A 25,307-nucleotide genomic window follows, 5' to 3' on the forward strand; every position below is an offset into this window, starting at 1 on the left:
GAACATGCATCAAATTTAATGACAATTCCTGAGTAAAATCTGGCAGTGCTAGAACAGGTGGAGAAGCCAAGGCTTTTTTTAATTTCTGAAATGCAAAATCAGTTCATCTGACCACCCAAACGCCTCCTTTCTCAATAAGTTAGTCAAAGTTCTAGCCATAATACCGTATGCCTTTATAAATTTCATGTAGTACCCCGAGAGACCTAGAAAACCTCTTAATTCTTTAATTGTCTTGGGCCTATGCTAAGTTTGCATTGCTTCTATCTTTTTAGGATCAGCAGATACTCCCTTAAAAGATATAATGTGGCCTAAATACTCCACTTCATTCTGAGCAAAAAAACACTTAGTTTGACATATAAGCAATTATCTTCCACCATCTTGAATGTCAGCTCCAAATGTTCTAAATGACTGTTCCAAGAAGAACTGTAGACTAGAATGTCATCACAGAACACCATAATAAACTTTCTAAGATAATGCTGAAAAATATGGTTCACTAAACTTTGGAAAGTGGATGGTGCATTTGTTAGTCCAAACGGCATCACCACGAATTCATAGTGCCCATGGTGTGGCCGAAATGTTGTCTTCTCTATATCATCATCCGCCATCCTTATTTGATGATACCCAGATCTCAAATCTAATTTAGAGAAGTATTGCGCTCCTCCCAGTTCATCAAGTAGCTCCTCTATCATAGGTATAGGGAATTTGTCCTTGACAATGGCTTTATTCAATTCTCTATAGTCTATACACATTCTTCATGATCCATCCTTCTTCTTAACCATTACTATTGGTGATGAATAAGGACTCACACTTGTTCTAATTACTCCAGAATCAAGCATATCTTGGACTTGCTTTTCAATCTCATCTTTTGAATAGTTGGATATCTGTACGGCCTTATTGATAGGAGAAGTCCTTTCTTTCAGAATTATTTTATGATCATGTGTTCTATATGGTGGGAAGGCAATAGGGATACTGAAAACCTTAGAGTATTTATCAGCAAGGGATTTCACATCAATTGGAATACTTATCTCCTGATTTTGCAATGTATGAGCAGCATGTTGCCTGAGTTTCACCATTATGACTATCATCATGGATAATTGGGCTGGTTTTTGTATCAACTTCTGCATTTTTTTGTTGTCCACCCATTGATTCTCAGGAGGTCGACTTCCCCTTAATGATACTTTCTATTTCCCCACCAAAAACTCCATTTTGAGCTGCATGGAATTCCATTTGATATCACCCAATGTAACCAACTATTGTATTCCCAAAACTACATCATATCCCCTTGTACCGTATTAGTACATCCTAACCTCTTTGCAGCATCAAGATCCATGAAATTATGGGTGCTACCTGTGTCAAGATCCCCTAACTCGCATAGTTCTATAATCATGAGCTCCAGATATGGCATGAATTGAGACTTGAGGTCTCTTCAGTAACCTGGCTCTGATACCATTGATACAACCCAGAGAGAACCATACCCCAAAAGCTAGCTATTAAGGTGGGAGAGCCCAAAGCTATATAAACCCCACATCAGCACATTGCAATACCGAAGTGGGACTCAAGTCCCATACCTTGCATGGACCATAACAGAAAATGAAAAACGAAAAGCCTTTCTCAGTGAAGGTTGGTTTTATTTTTATTTATTTTTTTAAAAAACAAGCTTCTCAAATTTTCGATGCAAACATCAATTTTTGACTCTCGGTTAAAGAGGTCAATTCTGATTTAGAATAAATATATGTGCATCTATTTATTGTATATACTCATCATTTGTCTTACATGATTTTTCTGCAAGTAGGCATTTGTCTTACATGACAGTATTATATTGGCATGTAAAACCGATTTATCATTTTTCAAGTTAAACGGAAAATGATGCATTATTGATCACGCGTTACCGATCCATAAACCAAGGTACTTCTTTCGTTACCTATGAATAAGCACACTAATAAAACAACAAGATACAAGAAAATGACACTTGAAATGAGAACATGAGATGAAAGAACCATAATACAGTAATCTGTAAGACTATAACTATATGGACACTCCGAGGTAAACTACTACATTCCCAGGTAAATTCAACTATTAACTATAAACCACTCATTACATGTACAACCTCTAATACATCCAATAGTTTCAACACACTGTTATCACAAATGGAATAGCTTGTTAATGCTCAGGTGTTAAGAAAGTGTATGATTCAATCCAGTCTCTCAAGCGATCTGAAACTTTAGAGAACATGTACTTCAAGATATCCACAAACCATGCATGGCTTGCAGTTGATTGAAGTCTGTGTACTTCAGAGACATCTTGTAAAGCTCTCTCAGCTTACAGGCATCAGCAGACTTATTTGAGGCGCTGGGCTGAGAGTTGGCTGAAGATCTATTCGTCGTTGGACAGAGTGAGACAGACAACATCTTCTTCAACAGCATCTGCAGCTGGCTCCAATATTTATCACAAATCTCAAGATTGTCATTCCTCAGTGATGCGTTTCCAGATACATGGCGAGCTTCAAACATACAAGTCAGAGCAGACTCCAGAAGCTGTTACAGTAGTACTTAATCAGTCATTTACAGTTTAAAGGATATATTATTTCACCAATGTACCTTGAAACTTGAAAATTATATTTTTAAGAGTTCAGACAATCATGACAGAAATATCTGCTTAAATGTACTTGAAAATATTTTGGCATAACATCCTAACAAAAACATCTTTCCCCATCCTAACAAAAGCTTAAAAAAGGATTCTAGCTAGGATTCTTATCAAAACTAAATTGGGACATCATCCACCTTTTCATCCCTTATAAAGAAGTATACAAGTATTACAACTTTAGGTAAGGTTCAATAGGTTTAGAAAGCCATGTTGGAAAAGAATGCACGGATATAGTCAAGAAAATCAAGTGTAAGCTCAAAAAATTAATTAATCAACCAACACCGGAAACAAAAGAAGATGAAGATTGAAAAGATTCTATAAAGCACAGAAAAACCGCTGCTATAGTTGGAAAAAAAAGAACATCTCTAGTAAAAAAAAAAAAAAAAGCAAGCTTTTTATCCTCAAATGGCAAGATCAAAGAAAAATTCAAGCTAGAGATTCAAAAAAGAAAAAGAGACGAACTTCGAAAAGATTCTACAAAGCACAAGACTGTATGATCATACCATGTTAGAATGAAGAAAATTCGACAGATTCAGCAGTAGTGCAGCTCGCTCTATCAAAATAGCCAAGTACATCACAGGGTGTGTCTTTGGTCCGTAGAAATCCATGGATTTCTGCCAGTTCCTCTCCGCCAAAGAAGCATATTGCTTTACTCTATGAAGAAAGCTATTTCCGCCCTTGGAAGAACTGTTTTCCTGGTCTTGCTCCAAAAATTTCAAGCAGCAATCCCTTTGGTAGCAAGCCAGCTGAAAGTACGCATATGCAGTCTCCTGTTTCCGTAACTCACCCAGTGACTCATAGACAGATAAAGCCTCTCTAATGGCATCATTAGCTGAAATCTCATGCTTTCTTCGGTCCCTCTTAGGTTTACTAACACAGGAGCTGAAAGAATCCTCAAGGACACAGTTCTCGTAAACCTCAGCTAATGTATCTTCTCTGGCAAGTAGCATCCCAAGCCTTAGATATGTATGAGCAAACTGAGTATATACTTCATTTCTCAAGTTGCTTGAATCCAAATCTGATTCTTCAGTAACATTATTTACGACTGTTTTTGCTGCTCCATAGAACTTCAAAGATTCCCTGTATTCCTGCTTGGCAGCCTGGAGTACTTGCCTGTATGCATCATGGAAGATTGCATGTCCCTTAAGATTTTCAATCTTTGCTACCATCTCTTCTGCTAGTGCTCTCCTGCCATGACCTAAATTACAGTTTATCAATATAATGTTGGTGTGGTCAGCTACTTCTTTAAATGCATTGATTGCATCAGCAAAAGCAACTTCAGCTTTATCCAGCTCCTTTCTTTCCAGCCTCTTACGGCCTAGCTCGTTACATACCCATCCTTTCTTTTTAAGTAAAGATTGTAAGTCTGCTGAATTAGAAAGATGTCCCACCATTGCATTTCTGGCTTCTTCATAACAGTTCAAGGCAACAGAGAGATTGAAATCAGCATCTCCAACTACAGTACCTCTAATGTATTTAAATATACCCCCAATTTTCTGGTCAGTTTCTTCTTTTGATGTTTCTGAACATGTATGCACTGAAGTTCCTTCAATTCTCACTCCCACAACACCATCATTATCATAACAGTTGGTAGCTCCTGATTTTTTTGCTTGTGAGACATCTGTCAATTTATCAGAGATTTCCATTCTGGTAATATTTGTGTTATGCATCCGGAGCTTACTCTCGGATGTGCTACTTTCGTCCTTCTGATGAATCTTCACAGAACTTCCAGAATGTGCAATGGAGTTTGCTTTGGTATGTGATTTTTTATTCTGCTTTCTGCCATAACTTTTTGAACGTGAATCTCCACTACTACTGCTAGCACTGCTGCCACTGCTGGCCCTATCACTCTGGCAGCTGCAGTTTAACAAAGAACATGAGCTGCAGTTTTGAATAGACTGTCCAAGCTTCTTCTTGAGCCTTTCAACCTCCCTCAAAACTTCAGATGACATCTTCAACCCTTTTGATAAAGATTTTTGCTCTGATTGCATTGGAATCTTATCACCATCTGTCAAATGTAATTCAACATACAAGTCCCCAACTAGTGTCCAAGCCTTAGCCCAGAAGAGGTAACCGTCAGATAATTGATCATACGTGAAACAATCATCACATAGTGAGGACCCAGGCTTTTCACTCTTATCATCAATTTCAACCCCGGTTGATGAACACAAGACCATGGAAGAAACAAATTTTGAATCTTCCCGATGTTGAGGCATTGATCCATAAACCAGACATGCCAACTCTATCACCTTCAAGGCTTGACCCAATTGTCCATCTTCTTTATAAGCTTGTCCAAGAGCCAAGTACGATTCTCCAAGCAATAGAACTAGTTTCCACAACTTATCATCCAATTTTGAAGTTGGAAGCCATTCCCGAATGTCACAAACTTCAATACAGTCAGCATCCCCACATGCACAAACAGAGAAACTTGGTGCTGAATACGGCTCATCCTGCTTTTTGCCACTGTTCTGCAGATCCATTTTGTTGCTTTGCATTTGACGTTTCCATCTAAGGGACTTAATAGCTTGAGAAACATGATGTATAGCAGCCAATTTAGTGGAGATTGGATCAGCAACAGTTTGAACCTTAGGTGACATTTTTGATAAATCACATACTGCAAAGCTTTTCTCTCTGCTATTTGGTGCATCTTCCGGACTGACTGTATTTCTTCCCATTGGAGCTGTAATTGCTCTTGGCGAAGATATAAGCACATCAGATGTTACCCCCACAGAATCATCAGACTCGATAGCTCGCAATGTTTCAACATTGTTATCTGCTTCAACTTTAGGAAAAAGGGAATCATGGGCACCTGATACCGAAACTGCAATCAGAGATTCAACTGGTTCTTCTTCAGCATCAGCACCTGTGACTTCAGACTCCCTATGAAGTGCTTCAGAGGATAAATCTAACTCTTCATCATACGTCAGAAGGAGTCTTGCAAATTGTTCATGAGCACATGCACGTACAACCTATTTGCCATAATTTCATGCTATCAGTTGTCTATTCTACAATATAGAAGAGACAGAGAGCTTATGTTTTGGTGAAGTGCCTTTTACCCAATGTAGTAAAAGATAGAGTTGTAAACAAACTAAGTTTCTCAAAAATCTAGCTTTTCACCACCTTTGCTGCCAGCAAGGAAGCTCAGATATGCAATTTGAAGCTAATTTCTTTAAATTTAAAAGACTATAGTACTATGGGGAAGCAAGCAAGGAAGCAACTTTCTCTCCACTGACCTCTCAACATTGATTATTTATAAAAGCAGAAGAAAAAGAAAGCTGTCAAACCCATCATATGTATGATACAATATGCATAGGTTCCATTTAGCATTTCCTTCTTTTTTACTTTCATGAACTTTGAGAAGAGAAACTGAGATGAGTTATTTACTGCATGGCTTACATTTTACAACAGGTTGCTGTTCTTGTCCTTTCAAACCACATTACAAGTAAAAAATCAAGAGAATTGCAGGTCATTTCTCCAAAGTACTTGTCAAAGATGGAAAATGGAAAGGTTCATCAAACTATAGAGAGGCGCCTTTTTGCCGAGGACAAGTAGTAAAGTTACAGACTCGAAAATAACACCAGCTTTTAGCATTTTCTTGTTTACACAAGGAGATAATGAAAATAGACTAGACATATTTTGCTAATACTATGAGACAACATACCAGATGATCAGGCTCGCCCAAAAAATCAAGACATTTTCTGAAGAAACTCGCACATCTAGACTTGTTTTCAGGAGACTGCAGTTAAAAAATTGCAGTATTAGCAACAGCTAATCAGAGGGTATCGCAGAATTGCAGTTTTACTAATTAACATGGTAAAAGCCCAGACCATTGAAAGTGAAAGCCTGTGAGCAATCCGGTACAATATCGTCCCAAGTGAAAGTAAGGGATCACTTCTCCCTCTATTTATTAGAGATGGCACAGAGCTAGAACTATCATCAGTATCATCGTCAGGTCGGTTTTGAGGTATGACAGATAGATCAAAGAGTTGGATAGCATCTTCGCCCGCACTTTTGTATAGCTACAGAAATAAATGTAATGACAATTAACGCGACAATGAACAATGAAGAGCTAAAATACAGTGTGTGTGTATATATATATATATATATAACAAATAAGCAGCACAATACCCAATATGCACCAGGATCTTGCTTGCAGTTCTCCTGCAGGAATCTCAATACTGAAAGCCCGTTTTGCTGAACAACATTTGGATGAAAAGCAGGAGTACCATCATCAGATATGCCCTTCAAGAGAAATATATCATCTGTTTTTAGGAGTTCATAGCCCTGAACAACACCGTCTTGATGATAACATATGGCCAACTCAGGAACACTAGCCATGATATTATCTAGCCATGCATCTAGCCATGTTAAAGGAGTGACCTGTCAAAATGTACAGATGGCAGTTAGACACGTTGACAAGGATATGAGAGTGAGAAAGTTGGTTACTGTGTACCTGTCGTGAAACATCCCACAAATGCAAGCTAACTGCAACATATTTGTCATTGCTGAAGATGAGTAAATCACTTCCTAGAAGCATACGGAAATTGTGAAACTGCCAAAATAGAACCCTCCGGAAGCCATCATTACTAGCTCTTCTATACTTTTCAGACTCTTGCACTGAGTACCTCGACTTTTCTTTTACTTGTGAGACCTTGTTTCCAGCGCCCTGATCCTTAGTTTTCCTGTTCTTCTTTTTACCCCAAAAACAATCACCCTTTTTGAGCTCGTTATATGTGCACCGCGGGTTAGATTGTTCTTCCTGGGTAGAGGTTCCACTTTGCTCATAGGAAGTGCTTTCCTGAATTGGGCGATCAGAAGATTCAGGTGAACTTTCTCTTGATTCAAATTGCGGCTCCTTCGATGGTGTATGGGTTGGTGGACAATCACATGCCTCCATGCGAACTGAGTGCATAGCGAAATTTAGAAACAAAGACTGATCTGCACATTTTGGTGGGTTATTATTTCTTCTGATCAATTTCTCCCCCTCTTCAATGTCAGGCCTGCATTTGGCATTGCAGTTGAATCTCTTGTAAACTATATTCTCGTAAAACCACAAAAAGATTCTACTAGTAGAGATAATAATTGCCAAATTGTACACCAACATCAAGAAAAGTTTCACCCTCCGTAAGAAGTTTACTTTAACTGTTCTTGAAACAGAACTACTATTCCATCTTAAACGATAATAGACTTGCTAAGGACCCTCGGAAATTTTTATATCTTTTTAAAGTTTTCTTACGAATACCAAAATATTTATTTGTTGCCTTTATCCATTGTTTATTTCACATAGCTTCCACCATCTCTTCCCAATTTGTTTCAATCCATTTTACTTGGATATCACTCCCTTCGAATTCCAATAGAGTATATTGGTTTTGCCTTTAGAGTTAGCGTGAATTGTTTGTCTTGTTGAGTGCGCATGTAGATCATATATTGACTTTGGTTTTTGAGGAGTAATATAGATATAGTTGTATTAGAAAGAGCAGATCCGGGTTCCAGAGAAATTGTTCTTAGAGCATACCACAATTCAAAATTAGCATTTTAGGCAAGTACACATTATTTGGCAAGAACTAAAAGGAACAATGAATACTCAACTTAAAATGGAAGGAATATACACTATCAACAAGATTTAGAATCCAAACTTCTAAAAACAATTAACTTTGTACATATAACTATCATTTGAAAGCTTAACGAAAAAACTATTTATGCAAATTCAAATAATTAACTGATGGATTACTTTCAACATCACACTCTTAATCTTCAGTATCCGCTTTTATGAGCAGAATGCTTGGTCCATAGTGTGACCTCTTCCTCAGCTCAATCAGTTGCTTGGCCCTAAGATTCATCTATAATTATGAATATATACTCCTTACTGTCCATGTAGTTCCAAACCATGTTTCATGTGGCAAGATACATGGGTTTCATATAAGAGAAAACTAGATATTTCTATTGTCTAAACAACATCATCTATCACAATTAGCTTCATAACAGAACAGTTTAAAGATTATGCATCAACAATGTTAATATTGGGCCCTGGAAATTCGGTTGATTCCCAGCAATTTTTTGTTAATAATAAAAAGTTACATCCTTTGTCCTAAGGAGAATTGCCACTTTTGCTTCCAAGAATCAATTACATCAAAATTGGACTAAATATTAAGAATAATTTTCTAAGAATTTTTAAAAAGGGGAAAAAACCAATTTATAGTACTTCTTATGAAACTTTTACATCTCTAAGTTTTATTTTCAAAAGATAGATTCATGCTTGTCTAATTTCACCCCAAAGGTCAGAAAGTGACGGTCACAAAGCAAAATATTACAATTCAACAGGGGTAGAGCCATAACTGAAGAATGCTAGAAGGTTTTGCAGGATTAAGTGAGGCGGAGGATTCTCTTACATGGAAAGGAGGCAAGGGCTCTAAATTTACAGTTAAGGCAGCATACAACTATCTATCATCCAGATTTCTCCAAAGAGCAGGTATTCAGACCAGCTCTACATGCTTTCTATGTCAACAGGAAGATGAAACCAATGAGCATCTTTTCTTACATTGTGTTATTACTAGACAACTTTGGTAGCTCTTATAGCATTAGCCGGTATTGTTTGGGTAATGCCTAAAGACACCATTGGCCTGATATGCAGCTGGAACAGTATTAGGGGAAGAACCTGTCACAAGGAATGGTGGTAAGGTTGTATTGTGGGCCGGGGCCACGGGCCGGTTCAAACGGTCCTTGGAGCCCCCTGTGGGCCGGTCCTCCAGGTTGAGACCGCGAGCCCGGGACCGTTTAGCCCCGGACCGGCAGGCGGGCCTGGGCCGGTTCAACCGGGCAAAACGGCTATTTTTTAAAAAAAAAAATTAAAAATGGCCAACGATTGGAAGTTTAAAAACTAGCCGTTGGCCTGCCATTTTAGCCGTTTGGCTTTTCAAAAAATAGCCATTTGGCCCACAAACTTTTTATAATTACACTTTTTCCATATTCTCAACTATAAATACCCCCTCATTCTTTCATTTTTACTCACAAAATCCTCAATCTCTCTCTAATTTTCTTCTATAATTGCTTACTTTATTATTGCAATTTGTGAAAAATTGTGAAGTTGGTGAATTGAAGTATTCAAGTCTTCAACAATATACAATTTTCAAGAAGTTGTTCGTCAATTCGGTAAACTGTTCCAACTCTTAAGTTTTAATATTATAGTTTTGTTTGTTTTAGTTTGTATAATTATAATTAATATGGACTTTTCTTTGAAAAAAATATTTGGTGGTAAGGGTAAGGGAAAATCTAAAATTGGTGAATCTAGTCGCCAAGCTACTACTCCTCCCCCGGCTCCCCGACCCAGACCTATTACCCGTCCTCCTCCACCTGTTATTCTTGATAGTGATAACCCTTGTTTTCAATTTTCCGATAGTCAATTTTGCCATGATATTGCACCATATCAACAATTAAATGATGAAGTTATGAATGCTCTTTATGGTAATCAAACTATCGATGAAAATGATGATTTAGATGAAACGCAACCGGATTTAGATGATACACCTACTAGTCCTGTTGTTAACCCAACTGATAATAATCCAAATGATGCCCCGCCTGACCCTCTTGTAGTACCCCCTACTTTTAATAGACAACCTTCTAGACGGCCCGAAACATCTCTTGTTCTTGTTAAATCCTACCATGAAATTAGGAGGTCCTCACTTTTCGTATACAAATATTTATAGGGCTTTATCACTTTCAGATGAAGAATTTGCTACACTTGCAGATGCAAAAGCCTTAATTAAAATAAATGCTCAAACAACTTATAATGCTTATCAACTTGCCTTAGATCATGCTAGACCAAATGTTCCAACTCCTACTTCGTCTAGTTCGCAGTCTATCTAAAAGAAATGTGGGCCTAAAAGCACTTAGTTCTTGGACGGAGTTCAGGGGTTCTCAAGGTGATAATATTGGTGATAGTTCACAACTAAACGAGCTTTAAGTTTATTTGTCGCAGGGACTTGAATCAAAGAATCCCGACGGCTCCTTTGATGTTTTGGAATGGTGGAAGGACAAAGAAAAATATTATCCGGTTCTTTCAAGGATGGCTCAAGATATTTTAAGTGTTCACGCTTCAACAGTAGCATCGGAGAGCGCTTTCAGTCAAGCGAGACTTCAAATCGGTGATCATAGAGCGTCAATGAGGGAGAGCTTGGAAAAATCAGTACTCTTCAGAGATTGGATCCGTTCAGAAAGAAAAAATGTTGGACTTGCTGAATCACAACCGGAGATAGACGAAGCTTATGAAAAAATGCTAGCGGAACTTGCGCAGGATGCTGCTTCACCCGGAAGCGGTGATGAACAAGCTTCTTTTCCGCCACCACCAACGGAAATTCCTCCGGACCTTGAAGGATTTATGAAATTTGTTAGAGATAATACATAGACTAATATGTAACTTGTATTTTGGCACATCTTCATTAGATTTTTTTCCTTTTAATGGTGGTATTAGTATCTTGTTGTGCTCATTCTATTGGGGGAGGAAGACTAAGAAAGATATTGTCATTTTTTGTTAATATCGTAATAATAAAAATTATAAGGCATTCCCTTGAATATTTCTTTGCAATTTATTTTGTGTTTAAATTTGAATTAGAAAATTTAAGTCATATATATATATATACATGCTTGCTTATGGGTAATTTAAGTTTTGTTTGAGGGCATATTAGACTTTTGAGCTTATCTGTATACGTGCCTTTTCCATATCTACCCAACTACTACGTGTAGCGTTTACGTTATTACAGAGGTGGGTTTTATTCGATTTGTGTACATCACAATTTACAGAGCTTTAGATATCTTCGTCTTCCTCGTCTCTTCAACTTGTGCAGGTGCTTTTCTTATTACTTAATATGAATTTTATTATTTTCTATCTCTTTCTCCTTTTTTGTTTCAAATTCGTTAGAACAGAGTGAATTAATTACAGATTTTTGAGTTAGGGTTTGATTGGATGAAATTGGGATTTTTTTTTCGGAGATGAATTGAAATAATAAAACAAATTCTGTTTGTTAAACTATAGAAATCAGTTGATTTTTTTGTGTCTGCAAAGTACAAGAATGGATACGCTTCTCTGTGATGAACTTCTTCAAGAAATATTCCGGCGCCTTCCTTCGCCTCCGTTTCTTTCTTCGCTTTCTCAGTTTACTGTCTCTGTTACAATCTCAGCCATCGTAGATTCCTCCGATCATTTACTGTTTTGAATCTCTTCATCTTGTCCTAAATTCAAGTACCTGTGTATGTGTGCGCGTGCGCGCGCGTGCTGGTGCACATAGGAAGCAGTGATGTATTTGTACGATGATAGCAACATGGTTTTCTTTCAATCTCTTCCCAATTTTCTTCTCCTTTTTTACTCATTTTTTTCCTTTTTCATGTGTTTGTTGGGTTCGTTCCATGCTTCTCAATTTCATAGCCAATGGCCTGGTGTCGAACTCTACTAATGAATATTTGCATCTTGTGATGCATAAAAAATTAGTTAATTTGTATCATAAGTTTGAATCGGTGGTCTTATGTTTTATAAAATGAGTATTCTTTATTAATTACTGCTTCAAGTCTATTTATTTTGTTACCATTTGTTGTATTTGATGTTCTTTGATGTTATGTAGCTACTGGTCAAATTAGACTATGATGTTATGTCATGTGTTTTTCTATGAACTGATGACACTTTAAATAGACTATTAAAGGCAAATATTAATATAAATTTTACCTTTGAAGTAGTTCAGTTCATGTTAAAATTCATTAAGTGGTATATATATATATCTCAAAACCTTGATTTGTTACACAAATGGACGATTTCTAAAGTTTCTATTAAAACCATTTATGATTATGGTTGGTTTGATAAACTTTCTTCAAAACAATTGATAAAAACGACTGAACAATCTTTCGCGTTAAATTCTTCTGAACAGACCATTCGTTTGTTAAACAAACACGATATTGATTTATATAAACATCATTTTCACTATTTGCATATTGGCATGGTTCAAATTGCGTTTAAACCATTAACTCTTAAAGGGTTACCAGAGACATTTTTAGCAGCTCTTAGAGATGCTAGAAATCTGAATTTCAGACAGTCTCTAATGGGTTCGATTGAATCTACTATGGCCTATGGTCCAGTATATTTTAATACTCAACCCAATTTGCAATTATCTCTTTCTGATGTCAATATTCTTGATGCCTTAACTTTAAATGTGAAAACACATGGTTATAACTGTACGTCTGGTTCTGAACTTATATGTTTATCTTATAGGATCTATTTCAAATTATTGTTCACTTTGAATCCTCGATGTAAGTTATACGATACATCGGATCAAACTATATTGGTAGAAACTAATTTTGCAAGGTCTAAGGTCACCACTAGGAGACCTATTAAGTGGGAAGAAATTAATTTCCCAATTACTTGGACTTTAAATTCGGTTATATCCTCAAGTCAAATCACTAATGACTTGTCAAACAGTGGGTTTTCGCATGTTACTCAAAATCCAGATGGTAGGATTTGTATTCAATTTGATGATAAGTCTACTATTTATAATAGACATTCATTTTCTAATCATAGACTTTTACCTGTTATTCAACATATTTCTCCTGTTGAACCAGTCTATGGTCCAGCTCGCAATCGTGCAACCTCTTTACACACTATCACTACGAAAGTTAGTGATAAGCCTGTCGAAAGGGTTAAAGTTAACCCTCAAACAAATATTGTTCAGGACAATGATAATGTTTCTGATAAGGATATTCCTTCTGCATCCGAAATGGATTTCAACCCCAACGATACTTAATGATTCCACACCAAATTGATTTTAGCCCAGGTTCTCGGGCAAGAAAATATATTCAAAAAGAATTTTTTTGTAATAAATGGAGCTAGTTTAAAATTTGGTTTTTCGATGCTTATAGCAAAGATGATTTAAATAATATTTCTCAAGAGTTTTACGAAACTTATGCTTTGCATAATCAAATTATGTATTTTGTTCTCTGGTTTATAACAACTTATTTGTCACTTTATATAAAGGTTTTAGAAAGATCTTATAAAGATGGGAGTGGTAATATTACTAAAGTCATTTACCCTCCTCAAGCACCCTTTATTTTACCTAATAATATTGGTATCACATTCGCTGCTTTCCAAAAATTTGTTGATGATAAAGTTGCAGCAGTTAGTATCGCGGAGATCAATAAATTATTTCTCAAAATAATTATTTGGGAGAACATATTGGTTCTCTTGATAAAAAACTTGATGATTTGACTGTTTTGATAAAAGAAATGAGTACTAACAAAGGAACAATTGATATTGCCTCCACTTCAGGAAGCAAATCAAATGATCAAGTTGTTCTTACTCATGTTCAAAGACCTCCTGAGATTCAAAATTTCAAATTTAAATCTCTTGATGATTAAGCAGAACTCCTTGATAAAAAGCTTTCTGGTTTAAATATTAGACCAATTGATTTATCAAAAAAATTTGCAGATAAAATTGAGACTGTTTCTGATTATAAAAATGAAACGTGGTCAGAGTTTAATAAACTCAAGGGTTTAATTAAACCTAATAGTAGGTATGCTGACAAACCCACAATGCAAACTTACTATTATTCCCGTCCTACTCCTCAAGATGTGTTGATAGAGGAACGCGATTGGAATCAGACTAATACGTCTTACAGCGGTTCCGAAATTTATGAATGGAAAATCTTGATGGTTTAACTGATAGACAGTTAACTATTCTTGTACATAGAATGCTTATGTACGCGACTATCTGTAAAAGTGTTAAAAATACTGATAGAACTATTTGCAAAATAATTATTGCAGGCTTTACTGGCCAACTTCGTGGCTGGTGGGATAACTATTTATCCGTTGAAGAAAAAGCAGTGGTTATTAATGCTATAGCCACTGACGAGGGAGTTGATAACTTAGACATGGCTTTAGTAAAAATTAGAGAAGATGTTGTTTATACCCTTGTCCTTACAATTCTAGAACATTTCAATGGTAGATTTACCCGTCAGCATGAGACCGTCCGTACTCTACTAAATGGGCTTAGATGTAAAACCTTTAGTGAATTCAGATGGTACAAAGATACCTTTATGAGTAGGGTTATGGAATTACCCGAAAATAAATATGAGCATTAGAAAGCTAAGTTTATAGATGGTCTTCCCTCCTTATTTGCTGAGAGTCAGAAAGGTATTAAGGGGTAGTTACGGTGAAATTTCGTATAAGAATTATACCTATGGCAAACTTATAGGAGTTTGTACACAAAAAAGACTTGTTCCTACTAAATATTTTCAGAAAACCACCCATTTGGTAAAATCTGCTTCTGGTCATGCTTTAGATATAGAGTATAAACTACTGAATACTCGTATTTGCCAAAATAGGGTATGTATTCCTCACTTCTTTTTAATAAAAAAAAAAGTTATACCCTCCAATTATTCTTGGAACTCCTTTTATTAATGCGATTTATCCCTTTACTAGCATAGACTCGAATGGTTTTACTGCTACTTATCAGGATAAAAGAATAAGTTATCCTTTTGTTACAGATCCCATAACTAGAGATATTAATACTCTGATTAATATGAAGCAAAGACATATTGATTCCTTGCAATTAGAAGTACTGAGTATGAGTATATTCGATACTTTACAATATGCTAAAGTTCAGCAAAAGATTAAATTGATTGTTGAACAAATGGCTGTTGATATTTGTGTCGATCATCCTAGTGCCTTTTGGAATCGGAAAAGGCATATTGTAACTCTTCCTTACGAAGAAAACCTCTCCGAGGATGATATTCCTACTAAATCTCGACCTTGCCAGATGAACGCTGAATTGGTCGAATTCTGTAAAAAAGAGATTGATAGTTTGTTACAAAAGGGTTTGATAAAACCTTCAAAATCTCCTTGGTCTTGTTCGGCATTTTACGTGAATAATGTTGCAGAAAAGGAACGTGGCGTTCCTAGATTGGTTATAAATTACAAACCTTTTAATAAGTATTTGAAATGGATTAATGTTGCAGAAAAGGAACGTGGCGTTCCTAGATTGGTTATAAATTACAAACCTTTGAATAAGTATTTGAAATGGATTAGATATCTTATCCCCAATAAAAGGGATTTGCTATCTAAATTATATGACGCCAATATATTTTCAAATTTTGATTTAAAAATCTGGATATTGGCAAATTCAAATTTTTAAAGAGCATACTTATAGGACTGGTTTCAATGTTCCATTCGGTCAATATGAATGGAATGTCATGCCCTTTGGTTTGAAAAACGCCCCTTCTGAATTTTAGAAAATAATGAATGATTATCATTCCTTACTTGGATTTTATCATTGTTTACATTGATGATATATTAGTATTTTCTAAAACTTTTGAGATGCATATTAAGCATCTTGATATTTTTAAAAAAATTGTTATACAAAATGGTTTAGTTATTTCTAAACAAAAAATGAGTTTATTTCAAACTGATGTTCGGGTTTTAGGTCATAATATTTGTCAAGAAAAGATTACTCCTATACAGAGATCGATTGATTTTGCTTCAAAATTTCCTGATGTAATTACTGACAGGACTCAATTACAGAGATTTTTTGGAAGTTTAAATTACATATCTCCTTTTTATAAGAGTTTATCTCGAGATTTAGCCCCTCTATACGACAGGCTGAAAAAGAATTATAAGCAGCCTTGGACTGACCAGCACACTATTGTTAGTCAAAAACATTAAACAACATGTTAAGTTTTTACCTTGCTTAACTCTTGCTAATCCTGCATGGTAAAAAATTATTGAGACAGATACGTCCAACATTGGCTATGGTAGGATTTTGAAACAAGTGAATCCCAGCAATAACTGTGAATATCTGATAAGATTTCACTCGGCAAAATGGACTGAAGCCCAGAAGAAATATGCTACTGTGGCTCATGAAATGTTGACTATTGTTAAATGTGTTTTGAAATTTCAAGACGATTTATATAATCAAAAGTTTTTGATAAAAACTGATGCTCAATCCGTTAAGTATATTTTTGACAAAGATTTCAAACATGATGCTTCAAAATTAATATTTGCTAGATGGCAAGCCCAACTAACACCTTTTGATTTTGAAATTCTGTACAAAAAAGGAATTGATAATTCTCTTCCGGATTTCTTATCCCGTGAATACTTAGATTAATTATGAATTTCTACACAACTTTTCTCGATGAAGACCTGTTAATCACTATTCTTAAGGTGGTTAAGTTAAATAGAGACTTGCAAGGTCTCATAATTGAAAAGATCATTGATAGTATGGCTGAGGATGAATTTTCAATTCATGATTATTCTGAAGAAATCAGGGATGATATGCAAGATTATTACTTCTCTGAATAAACTGAACTGTTATATGTGCAGAATGGACCCTTCGTGGGCCAGAGGCAGAGGAAAAGGAGGAAGATCATCCTCCTCCTCGGGAAGGTCATACTCACAAGGATCGTCATACGGATCCTCATCTAATTCCCCAGTAATACAAATGGGAAAGAGGAGCTTGATTAACTCAAAGGTTTCTCTTAAAGGAGAATCATCCTCAACACCTTCTATTCATCTAGAAGATATTCCAGAAAATAGTCCGTTATACGGTCATCTACAGGCATATTGGGCCACTAAAAAGTAAAGTGATACATTTGCTTCAGTTGCTAAAGAAGAGGACACTGATGATATCAGGTCTTACGAAAAGCTAGTAAACAAAGAAATGATATTTCTTTTAGAAAACTCTGAGATTCAGAGAAAAAATGAGCCATGGAAGATATTCCAAAGATATTTGATCAATGGATTATATTATCTAGGGGAGTCATACAAAACCCGTTCGTACTATGAAACTATTCTCATTAGTACAGGCAGTGCAGAATTTCAGCACTTTTCTGGTTACAACACCAATGAGAATGTTTATAACTTCTCAAAAATTATTATTAAACAGATTATATCTGTTGAAGATTGGGGAACCTCCACAATGAAAGAAAGGCAGATAAGCCTTAACAAATCTTTGATGAGCTTTACGTACTGGGATTATATCCAAGCCTTTGATAAAGTGCTTTACTATAATAATGAAAGACATAAACATACTTGGTTTATAAAGGTATGTGCAAAGATATTTGCAGAACCGATTCCTAATTGGTTCCTAAACTGGTGGTTATACCACGGTCCGACAGTAAAAATCTTGCCTGATTCTTTTCTTAAGTTATATAAAGAATGGGCCAAGATTTCACCAGATTTAAATAATCTATACAACACTGATCATATCTGCCACCTGGAAAAGATTGACAAGATATATTTTTTTATTGAGTTCTCTATCCCATGGATCCACAAATGGATTCCAGAACTAGGATTTACAGAAGAACAAATCCCTTGCTTATACAAGACATTTTACAATAATTTCTGGGACAAGTTAATAAAGACAAATCCCAAGACTAAAGTGTTATATGGGCAAGAACTCTTGGATTCCATTAAAGAAAAAATCCAAGAATATTCAATCAGTCCTCAAAACAAGATGATCGATGATAACTCGGTCAAACACAACGCCAGGAGGATCTCAGTGCAAGAAGAAGATAAAACTGAAATGATAAATCAATATTTAGAAGAAGTAAAAAGAAATTTGCTTCAATCTTTAAATCAATATGAGAGATCTGACACTTCGATGCGAAGTGAAACAAGCGGCGATGATATCGCAGAAGATGATTCCCAGCCTGTGCAACCAGAAAGAATAATATCTGGCAAAGCCATAGACAAGGTGGAAGATTTCCTCCAACAAATGAAAGGTTTGGACGAAAGAGGACTGTGATTAACACAAAGGCTACCCCAAAGCAACAGTAGATACATTGTACACACAGTAAATACACTGTTAAGGGACCCACATAAGGGACCCACCTTACTGTGCATAGATTCTTTATGTTTTTAATTTTTTCTATAAGTACTAGCGTTCTCTCATTTGGAGAAGCAAGCCAAAAAAAACCCCTCTCTCTCTTCAATCCATCCCTCTACTGTAAATTTCTCTTTCTATTGTAAGTATTCCTTTGAAGTAAATAAAGATTTTCAGTTCATCATCTTCAGGCCTTGCGTCCCGGCCTTAATGGTATTTGTTTATTTTAATTTTATAGTATTTTAATTACTTCGTTTCTCTCCCTAGCCGTGAATATGTCCGGCTAAACCGATTCATATCTATGTTGAAGATCTAACTTCTCTTGCATATTAACCATGAAAGATCCAAACTTGAGCAAAATATAAAGGAATTTTAATATAGTTTCTTGGCTTGGTTCCAAGATGGTGGTACAGTCGACTCTGGTACTACTCTTATTGGCTTTGCCTTAGCGGCTCCGTCTAGCCAGTTGTGACACTAAAGCCCGTTGAAGTTGTTAAAAGGGCGTTCTCCTTCACAGTTAGAACCGCTAGACACATGGGCTCAATAAGAGTATGTATTAGACCTAGACAGGCCCCTTGCTTGGGTAAAAGGATAGATCCTTCCATACAGTCATTAAAGCTATAATAAAATTCTCGTATATTTCGAATCTTTACTGGTCGTGCGGACTACCGCCAACCTTTAAAGGTACTAAACAGCTAGATCTGGATGGCCAACTCAACTCTGTGGATGGCCGACCCAATCTTGGTGTAAATCAATTTATATAGTATATATATAGTTTACAAGAAATTGCCTTAGATAAAAAAAAATCAAAAAAAAGATAGCCCCAAACGTTTGGGCCCGTGGGCCCGGCCCATTTAGCCCGGGACCATGTGGGCTTAGGCCCACAGTGGGTCGGTTCCACCAATCAGGACCGTTAAGCCCAGGACCATTTGGCCCGGGACCGCCAGAGACCGGCCCGCCAAAGCCCGGAACCGTTAGGCCCGACCCGTTTAGCCCATTTAGGCCCAGGCCCGGCCCAGAATACAATCTTAAATGGTGGAATATTGTTCCGGCTTGCATATGGTGGACAGTTTGGAAGGAGAGGAATGCAAGATGTTTGAAGGCAAGAGCAGTTCAACACAAAGAGTTCTTGTATTTCTCTTTTTCATTTTTGGTGTAAAGAACAGTTGATAGATGATGTAGAATCATTACTATACCTTTTTGATTCTCTGCAAGATTTTCAGGGGCTGTACTTGTAAATATTAGATACCAACCCCGTTTTTTGGGTGCTGAAGAATATAATTGTTACCTTTTTCAAAAAAAAGAGCCATAACTGAAGAATTACTACTCAGAAGTTCAACTAATAGAGGGACAACTGGATTGAAATTCAGAAAATGTCTTGCATGTTAGAAGAGCACATTACCCCGTGTTTAAAACTAGAGTCTGGCCAACACGATGTACTGCAACTGATAATCGAGCCTTGGAGTATGGAATCTTAAAGATTTGCTTCAAAATATTAGTTGGGGCAATGACATCGACCTCATCTCCATACTCCACCACACCTGATACAGCAAGAGCTTCACCTTTCCTCGCTAAATTTGATGTGTGTGTGCCACTCTCCCATAGTAAATCTGCAAGGTAAAGGAGAAGTTAATACCTCTGTCACACTACAACAACGATTACATATAAAAACTTTTATACACAATTAAAAAATTTAAACAAAAAAAAAAGGCAGTTGTGGGTTCGATATCCAAACGGACAAACACCGTCCTGTAAAACCAGGAAACCAATGATCTCATTAAAAGATGCTAACTAGCATAACAAAAAGTTAAAGGGGCACTTGTATTTGAGCAAAAGCAAATGTGACTTTTTCACTATTGCAAACAATCTCTTTTTTTTGTGTGTGGCTATTGAACAGCTCTACGCATACAAGCGAAAAATAGAACATTGAACACAAGAACACTGTCCGATTCCAAGGGATCACCAATCTCATAGTAGGCCCTCCCTAGTTCCAATTTAAAGGGAGTTGCCACCTCATTCAAACTATATCACTGCGGGCTCCATGGGTTTCAGTTTATTAATCATATTCCGTAAAGGTTCTGTATCTAAGCTCCTCATAGCCTTCAGACAATGAAATGATTAGTTCCCTGCTCAAAAAGCAAGCCAAACCCCAAAACTATTTTCTTGGGATCCACAAAGTAAGTATAGTACTGATACCAGCAAAGGTTGGAGAAAGTACATCCAAAAAAGTGACTGTGCAGAGAGGGTAGAAAGCTGAGAAAATCTATAATGGCAGTAGACTCATTGACCTCAGCCATGTTGCTTGTTGCACCAAAAGTTAAGCAAACATACACATCTGTGTTTAAGATTAAGAATATTAACACTTATGTCATCAAAGATTTAGCATTTTCATCCTTGCTGGGATAGTCTTCCAAATTTTTGTAGGACGCTTTAGACATGCCCGCTTTTTCCTTGGTAAGCAAGGAGAAACCTCTCAGATGCTCAAGGAATTAAAGAAGAAATATCAGATTTAACAAGAAACATTATAGCGGAGGAACAAAGGAATGATACTCTCAGCATCTTCTTCACAAAGTGTGCATCTATTGTAAGTGAAATGCCTCTCTTCTATAGGTTGTTTAGGGTAAGACATTTACTGCCAAAACCCATTATAACATTAGGGCCCACGTTTCAGTCTTTCCACCATCTTCTTACGGTTCAACAATTAAGCTCCCTTATAGTCTTTACTTTGGACAATCAACTATCCACTGAAACACAGTTGTACTTCAAAGTCAAAAACTTCCCATTTAAAATAAAGGCGGCCAAACATGCACTTTAACCACCTGGCACTCCTACCTTGGAGGCTCAAATATTAATTTTCACCCAAAGCATCGCTAAAGTTGAAAGGTCATGCATGTTATTTTTATAGATTTTCAAGGAATACAACAGTGCCTCCAAGCCTAAGGAGTTCAAGCTGCAGGTGAAGAATGGAGAAAAACTGGCACTGAAACTTAACACGTGGATTAACGGGTGAACAAACTCTGGAGAGAAAATAGCTTCCGATGGGTTACATACTCCATAGTTCTGTAAATATTTTCCTGTTCTTTCCCCAGAGTTCTTCATTTTCTTTTCAAATAAATCTTCTTTTTGATGGTGGGGGTATGTAAAACTTTTTAATGTCAGTATACAGCTTTCTAATCCCTAAAACATCACCTCTGAGCAAACAGTTCAAAAAGAACGACTAAGTGACGGTGACACTAAGACTTGCAACTTGTTGCAGAAATTAAACCATAATCTTCTGTTCATGAAGTTTGCCTAAGTTATGTGAACTCAGATTTAAGTAATCCGATCAGTCCTTCCACTATATATTAACAGTACGAAACATATTAACAGTTAAAACAGTACAACACAAACTAAAAGAAAAAGTTACCTCTAAATGAGATAATAGAACTAACAGTCACTACCTGCACTGGTCCTTGATTGGGTGGCCATTAATGGGAGTACCTTCTCTGGAATACTTGAAAGCAGTGGCAAAGTGTTGAGATCAGTCTCGATAGGAATCATCCGATACCTGGGAGCTCTAACCCTAAAAGTTTTTAGCAAAAAAGGAACTCAATAAAGCAATTCAAGGTAATCCGAACACCCTCTCCGACACAGAGAACACTTGGAATTCAAATTCAAATAATACCTAAATCATCACATGCACAAAACCAATTGGCTACTACCACAAAGGCTTCAAGTTTAAGATATCTCATCAATGTCATTCACAACCTCCACAACCAGTGTTTTTGAGAGCGCGAGCTCGAGCGTACCTCTGTCAAGGAGAAGAAGAAATGAAGAAGAAAGGAGAAAGAAATGAAGAAGTGGTCGAGCTCGAGCTTGAGAGAGAAGGGGTCAACCCTAGCCCTTTGTCAATGTCTCTGTTTTGACGGGAGAAGCAGTGGTCTGTTGTGACTATTTAGAGGTCTTTTTTGTATAATTAAAAAACAGACCCCAAGTTTTTTTTTTTAAAAAAGGGCCAGTGCGCTTTTGTAAAAGAAGCGATCGCTTCGTCGATTTTCTCGCTTCGTCGCTTCAGCTAGTGAAGCGCGCGCTTTTCAAGATCGCATCGCTTCGAGCAGCCAGAAGCGATACACTATCGCTTCGCGCTTTAAGCGACGAAGCGATCGCTTTTCTAAACACTGTCCACAACACATGAAAAGTTCAATATCAGAAAACTGCTTCGACATTGCCAACCTCTCAACCAGAACTGAAGTTACATAATAAGTACAATACAACAAGAAAGACACTGCCTTATCCAAAAACAAAAAAACAAAAAAAAAACATAGACACTGGTGCAACATAGAGTTGATCTTATTGATTATTGTAACTTGTCAATCATGGGTTCAAGATGTGAGATCTACCTCGTTACAAAAAGCCCCTTAGCATGAATACAAGGGGAAGGCTGTGCAGGCTATATGCCCACACTAATTAGGGAGCACTTGGGCACACAGCACTTGGGCACACGTAAGACTTTTCAAATAATACAACTAAAAGTTAACATCACATTTTGAAGAGTTTTTAACTCAAATGATCCCTTAAGTAGAGGGTTGCTCTATTTCCATCCTACTTATATAATGTTTATCTAACATTCCTTCAAGTCAACATAAAACAGGGAGCACTTTTGGTCCAGTTTAACAGACCCCTAACAGATTCAATAAAAGTCAATGAGATTGACCGCACATGGTCCCTTAAGTTTGGCTGTTGGTCCAATGACATCTTTCTTATATTATATAACACCAAAAAAATAGTCTTTCACGTTTATAAAATGGGAGCATGTTACTCTAGCCTAATGGAAACCTAACCTTAAGTTATGAGTTTAGTCCATTTCCATCCTTCTTATATAGCACTGAACAAATATAATCCTCTAAAAAAAATTTATGTGGGTTCGTTCCCCACAGGCGAATTTAAAAAAAAAAAGGTGAACATATTTGGTCATCTGCAAATGAAAACTTGGAAACAAAAGGAAGTGAAAGGTTGGGTACTTGGATTCAAAGAGATGATTATCAAGAGCAATGATGCACAACTCCTTATCATAGTTAAATTCAGTCATTTTTTCTGGTATTATTCAACATTGCAAATTTTATGTGCTTTAATCTGGTCAGTGTTTTACAAGGCAAAGGAGCAAAGTGTACCTATCAAAGGACAAGGCATGTCAGTCCCCAGGCATAGTGGGCGTACCCAATGAATTTTTAATTCAATATTTTTGAAAAATAAAAAATTTGAAACATATAAAAATATATAGCTTATCGAGATTCAAGAATACGCTTAAAAAATTTCCGAGTATCAAAAGCAAATATGCATAAATATTGAGTTAACAACAACCCAGTGTAATCCCACAAATGGGGTTTGAGGAGGATAGTGAGTACACAGACCTTGCCCCTATCCCGAGGGAGTAGAGAGGCTGTTTCCGAATTTTCTCCTATTTTAGAATGCTTCAAAATGTTTGACGTCGTTCCTTTTCTATACAGCTTTCACAAATTTCAACATCTCAAACTCACTAAAGTATTCAAATATTTTCCCAATCAGACTTAACTTCTTTTTATGACCGAGAAATTGGCCTTGGGCCAACCCTTAGGACCAACGGCAACCTCCAAAACTCGGGGATAATGGGCCCGCCCCTCTACTGTTCTCTACTTAAATACAAGGCTTAGTTTGCACTGCTAAGTACCTCAACCTTTACCACTTAGAACTAAGCCCTAGGGGCTTTCTCTATCAGACTAACTTATTTTTTAATAACTTTAGTCTTTGGGCCAGCTTGCACGCACCTCAACTAATTCCAAAGTTACATGCTACCTCTCACCAGCACAGATACTCGGTAACTCTATTCACTTAACTTATCAACTATTACCTCAATTCTTTCGTACAATATCGCTAATATAATTATAAGTGACTACATCGTGTTGAATCTGATACCAAATTCAGAGGCGGATCTAGAATTTCAAGAGATGAGTGCACTATTGTGAAGAGGTGAATCTAGAAATATATTTGACTGGTTTAACTTTAGTCTCTTACCATGATCGACTATACTTATAAAATTATAGGTTCAAAATTATATTTTTTTGAAAATTTAGTAATTTTCACATATATATCTATACTCTGTGCCGGAAACAAGACCATTTAGAGTGAGATTTGAAATGCCAACTTCACTTGTAGAGGTGCATCCAATAATAACTGCACCATAATAGTCTTTGAGCATGGGTTCACGCACATATATTTAAGTAATTTTGAAGAAATATAACATTGTTAAACATGATTTAGTAAGAGTAGTATGGGTTCACGTGAACCCATATCCCTCAACTTGGATACGCCTATGGATACCATCATATGGAATCAAAGAGCACAAACTAAATGCTAATCTGCAAAAGGAAAAAAAAAGGACCAAATAAATACAATTTGAAGCTAAACAGAAGGAAGGTACGTGCGTACCTTTCAGCGGAGGGTACAAGGGCAGAAGCGTTGAAATCATGGAATGCTTTATCTGTAGGAACAGGAATGGAACCACAGAGAAAGCCAACAGGTTTAGGGCGTGCAATTTCGAGTCTTCCTACACACTGTAACTCTCGGGAGCTTGACGCCTGCTTCTCCATAGATAATAAAGAAGAAGCTAGGGTTTCTTCGATCTTGGTTCTGACGTTAGTGGAAGATGATCAGATTGTGCTGTGAGTTTATGTTCCAGAAGATTCGAATGGAAACAAGAAGAAATAGAGCTAGTCATGTAAATAATTAGGAGGTTATTGGGCAGAAGCAACGCCACTAGTTGATTTTCAGTAGAGAAGAAATGATTTGACGAAAAAAA

At 36.6% G+C, this 25,307-nt stretch overlaps 1 protein-coding gene across 3 annotated transcripts; it reads right to left on the reverse strand.

The window, feature by feature from the left end:
- Positions 1-1,963: 1,963 nt before the first annotated feature.
- On the reverse strand, positions 1,964-25,307 carry LOC104245862 (uncharacterized). Of its 3 annotated transcripts, none has more exons than XM_009801556.2 (9): positions 24,938-25,307; positions 21,925-22,055; positions 19,896-20,103; positions 7,097-7,643; positions 6,772-7,023; positions 6,471-6,662; positions 6,305-6,379; positions 3,147-5,612; positions 1,964-2,534 (listed from the first exon to the last, which is right to left on the reverse strand). In XM_009801556.2, exons 1-9 carry the CDS (start codon positions 25,096-25,098, stop codon positions 2,238-2,240), a joined length of 4,329 nt encoding a protein of 1,442 aa, XP_009799858.1. In that variant the 5' UTR covers positions 25,099-25,307; the 3' UTR covers positions 1,964-2,237. The 3 variants fall into 3 exon arrangements, with proteins under 3 accessions (XP_009799858.1, XP_009799859.1, XP_009799860.1); XM_009801557.2 differs by having other exon boundaries at positions 21,934-22,055; positions 24,938-25,306; XM_009801558.2 differs by lacking the exon at positions 21,925-22,055.

The sequence above is a fragment of the Nicotiana sylvestris genome, chromosome 6 (assembly GCF_000393655.2).
Source record: "Nicotiana sylvestris chromosome 6, ASM39365v2, whole genome shotgun sequence".
Classification (NCBI taxonomy): Eukaryota; Viridiplantae; Streptophyta; class Magnoliopsida; order Solanales; family Solanaceae; genus Nicotiana; species Nicotiana sylvestris.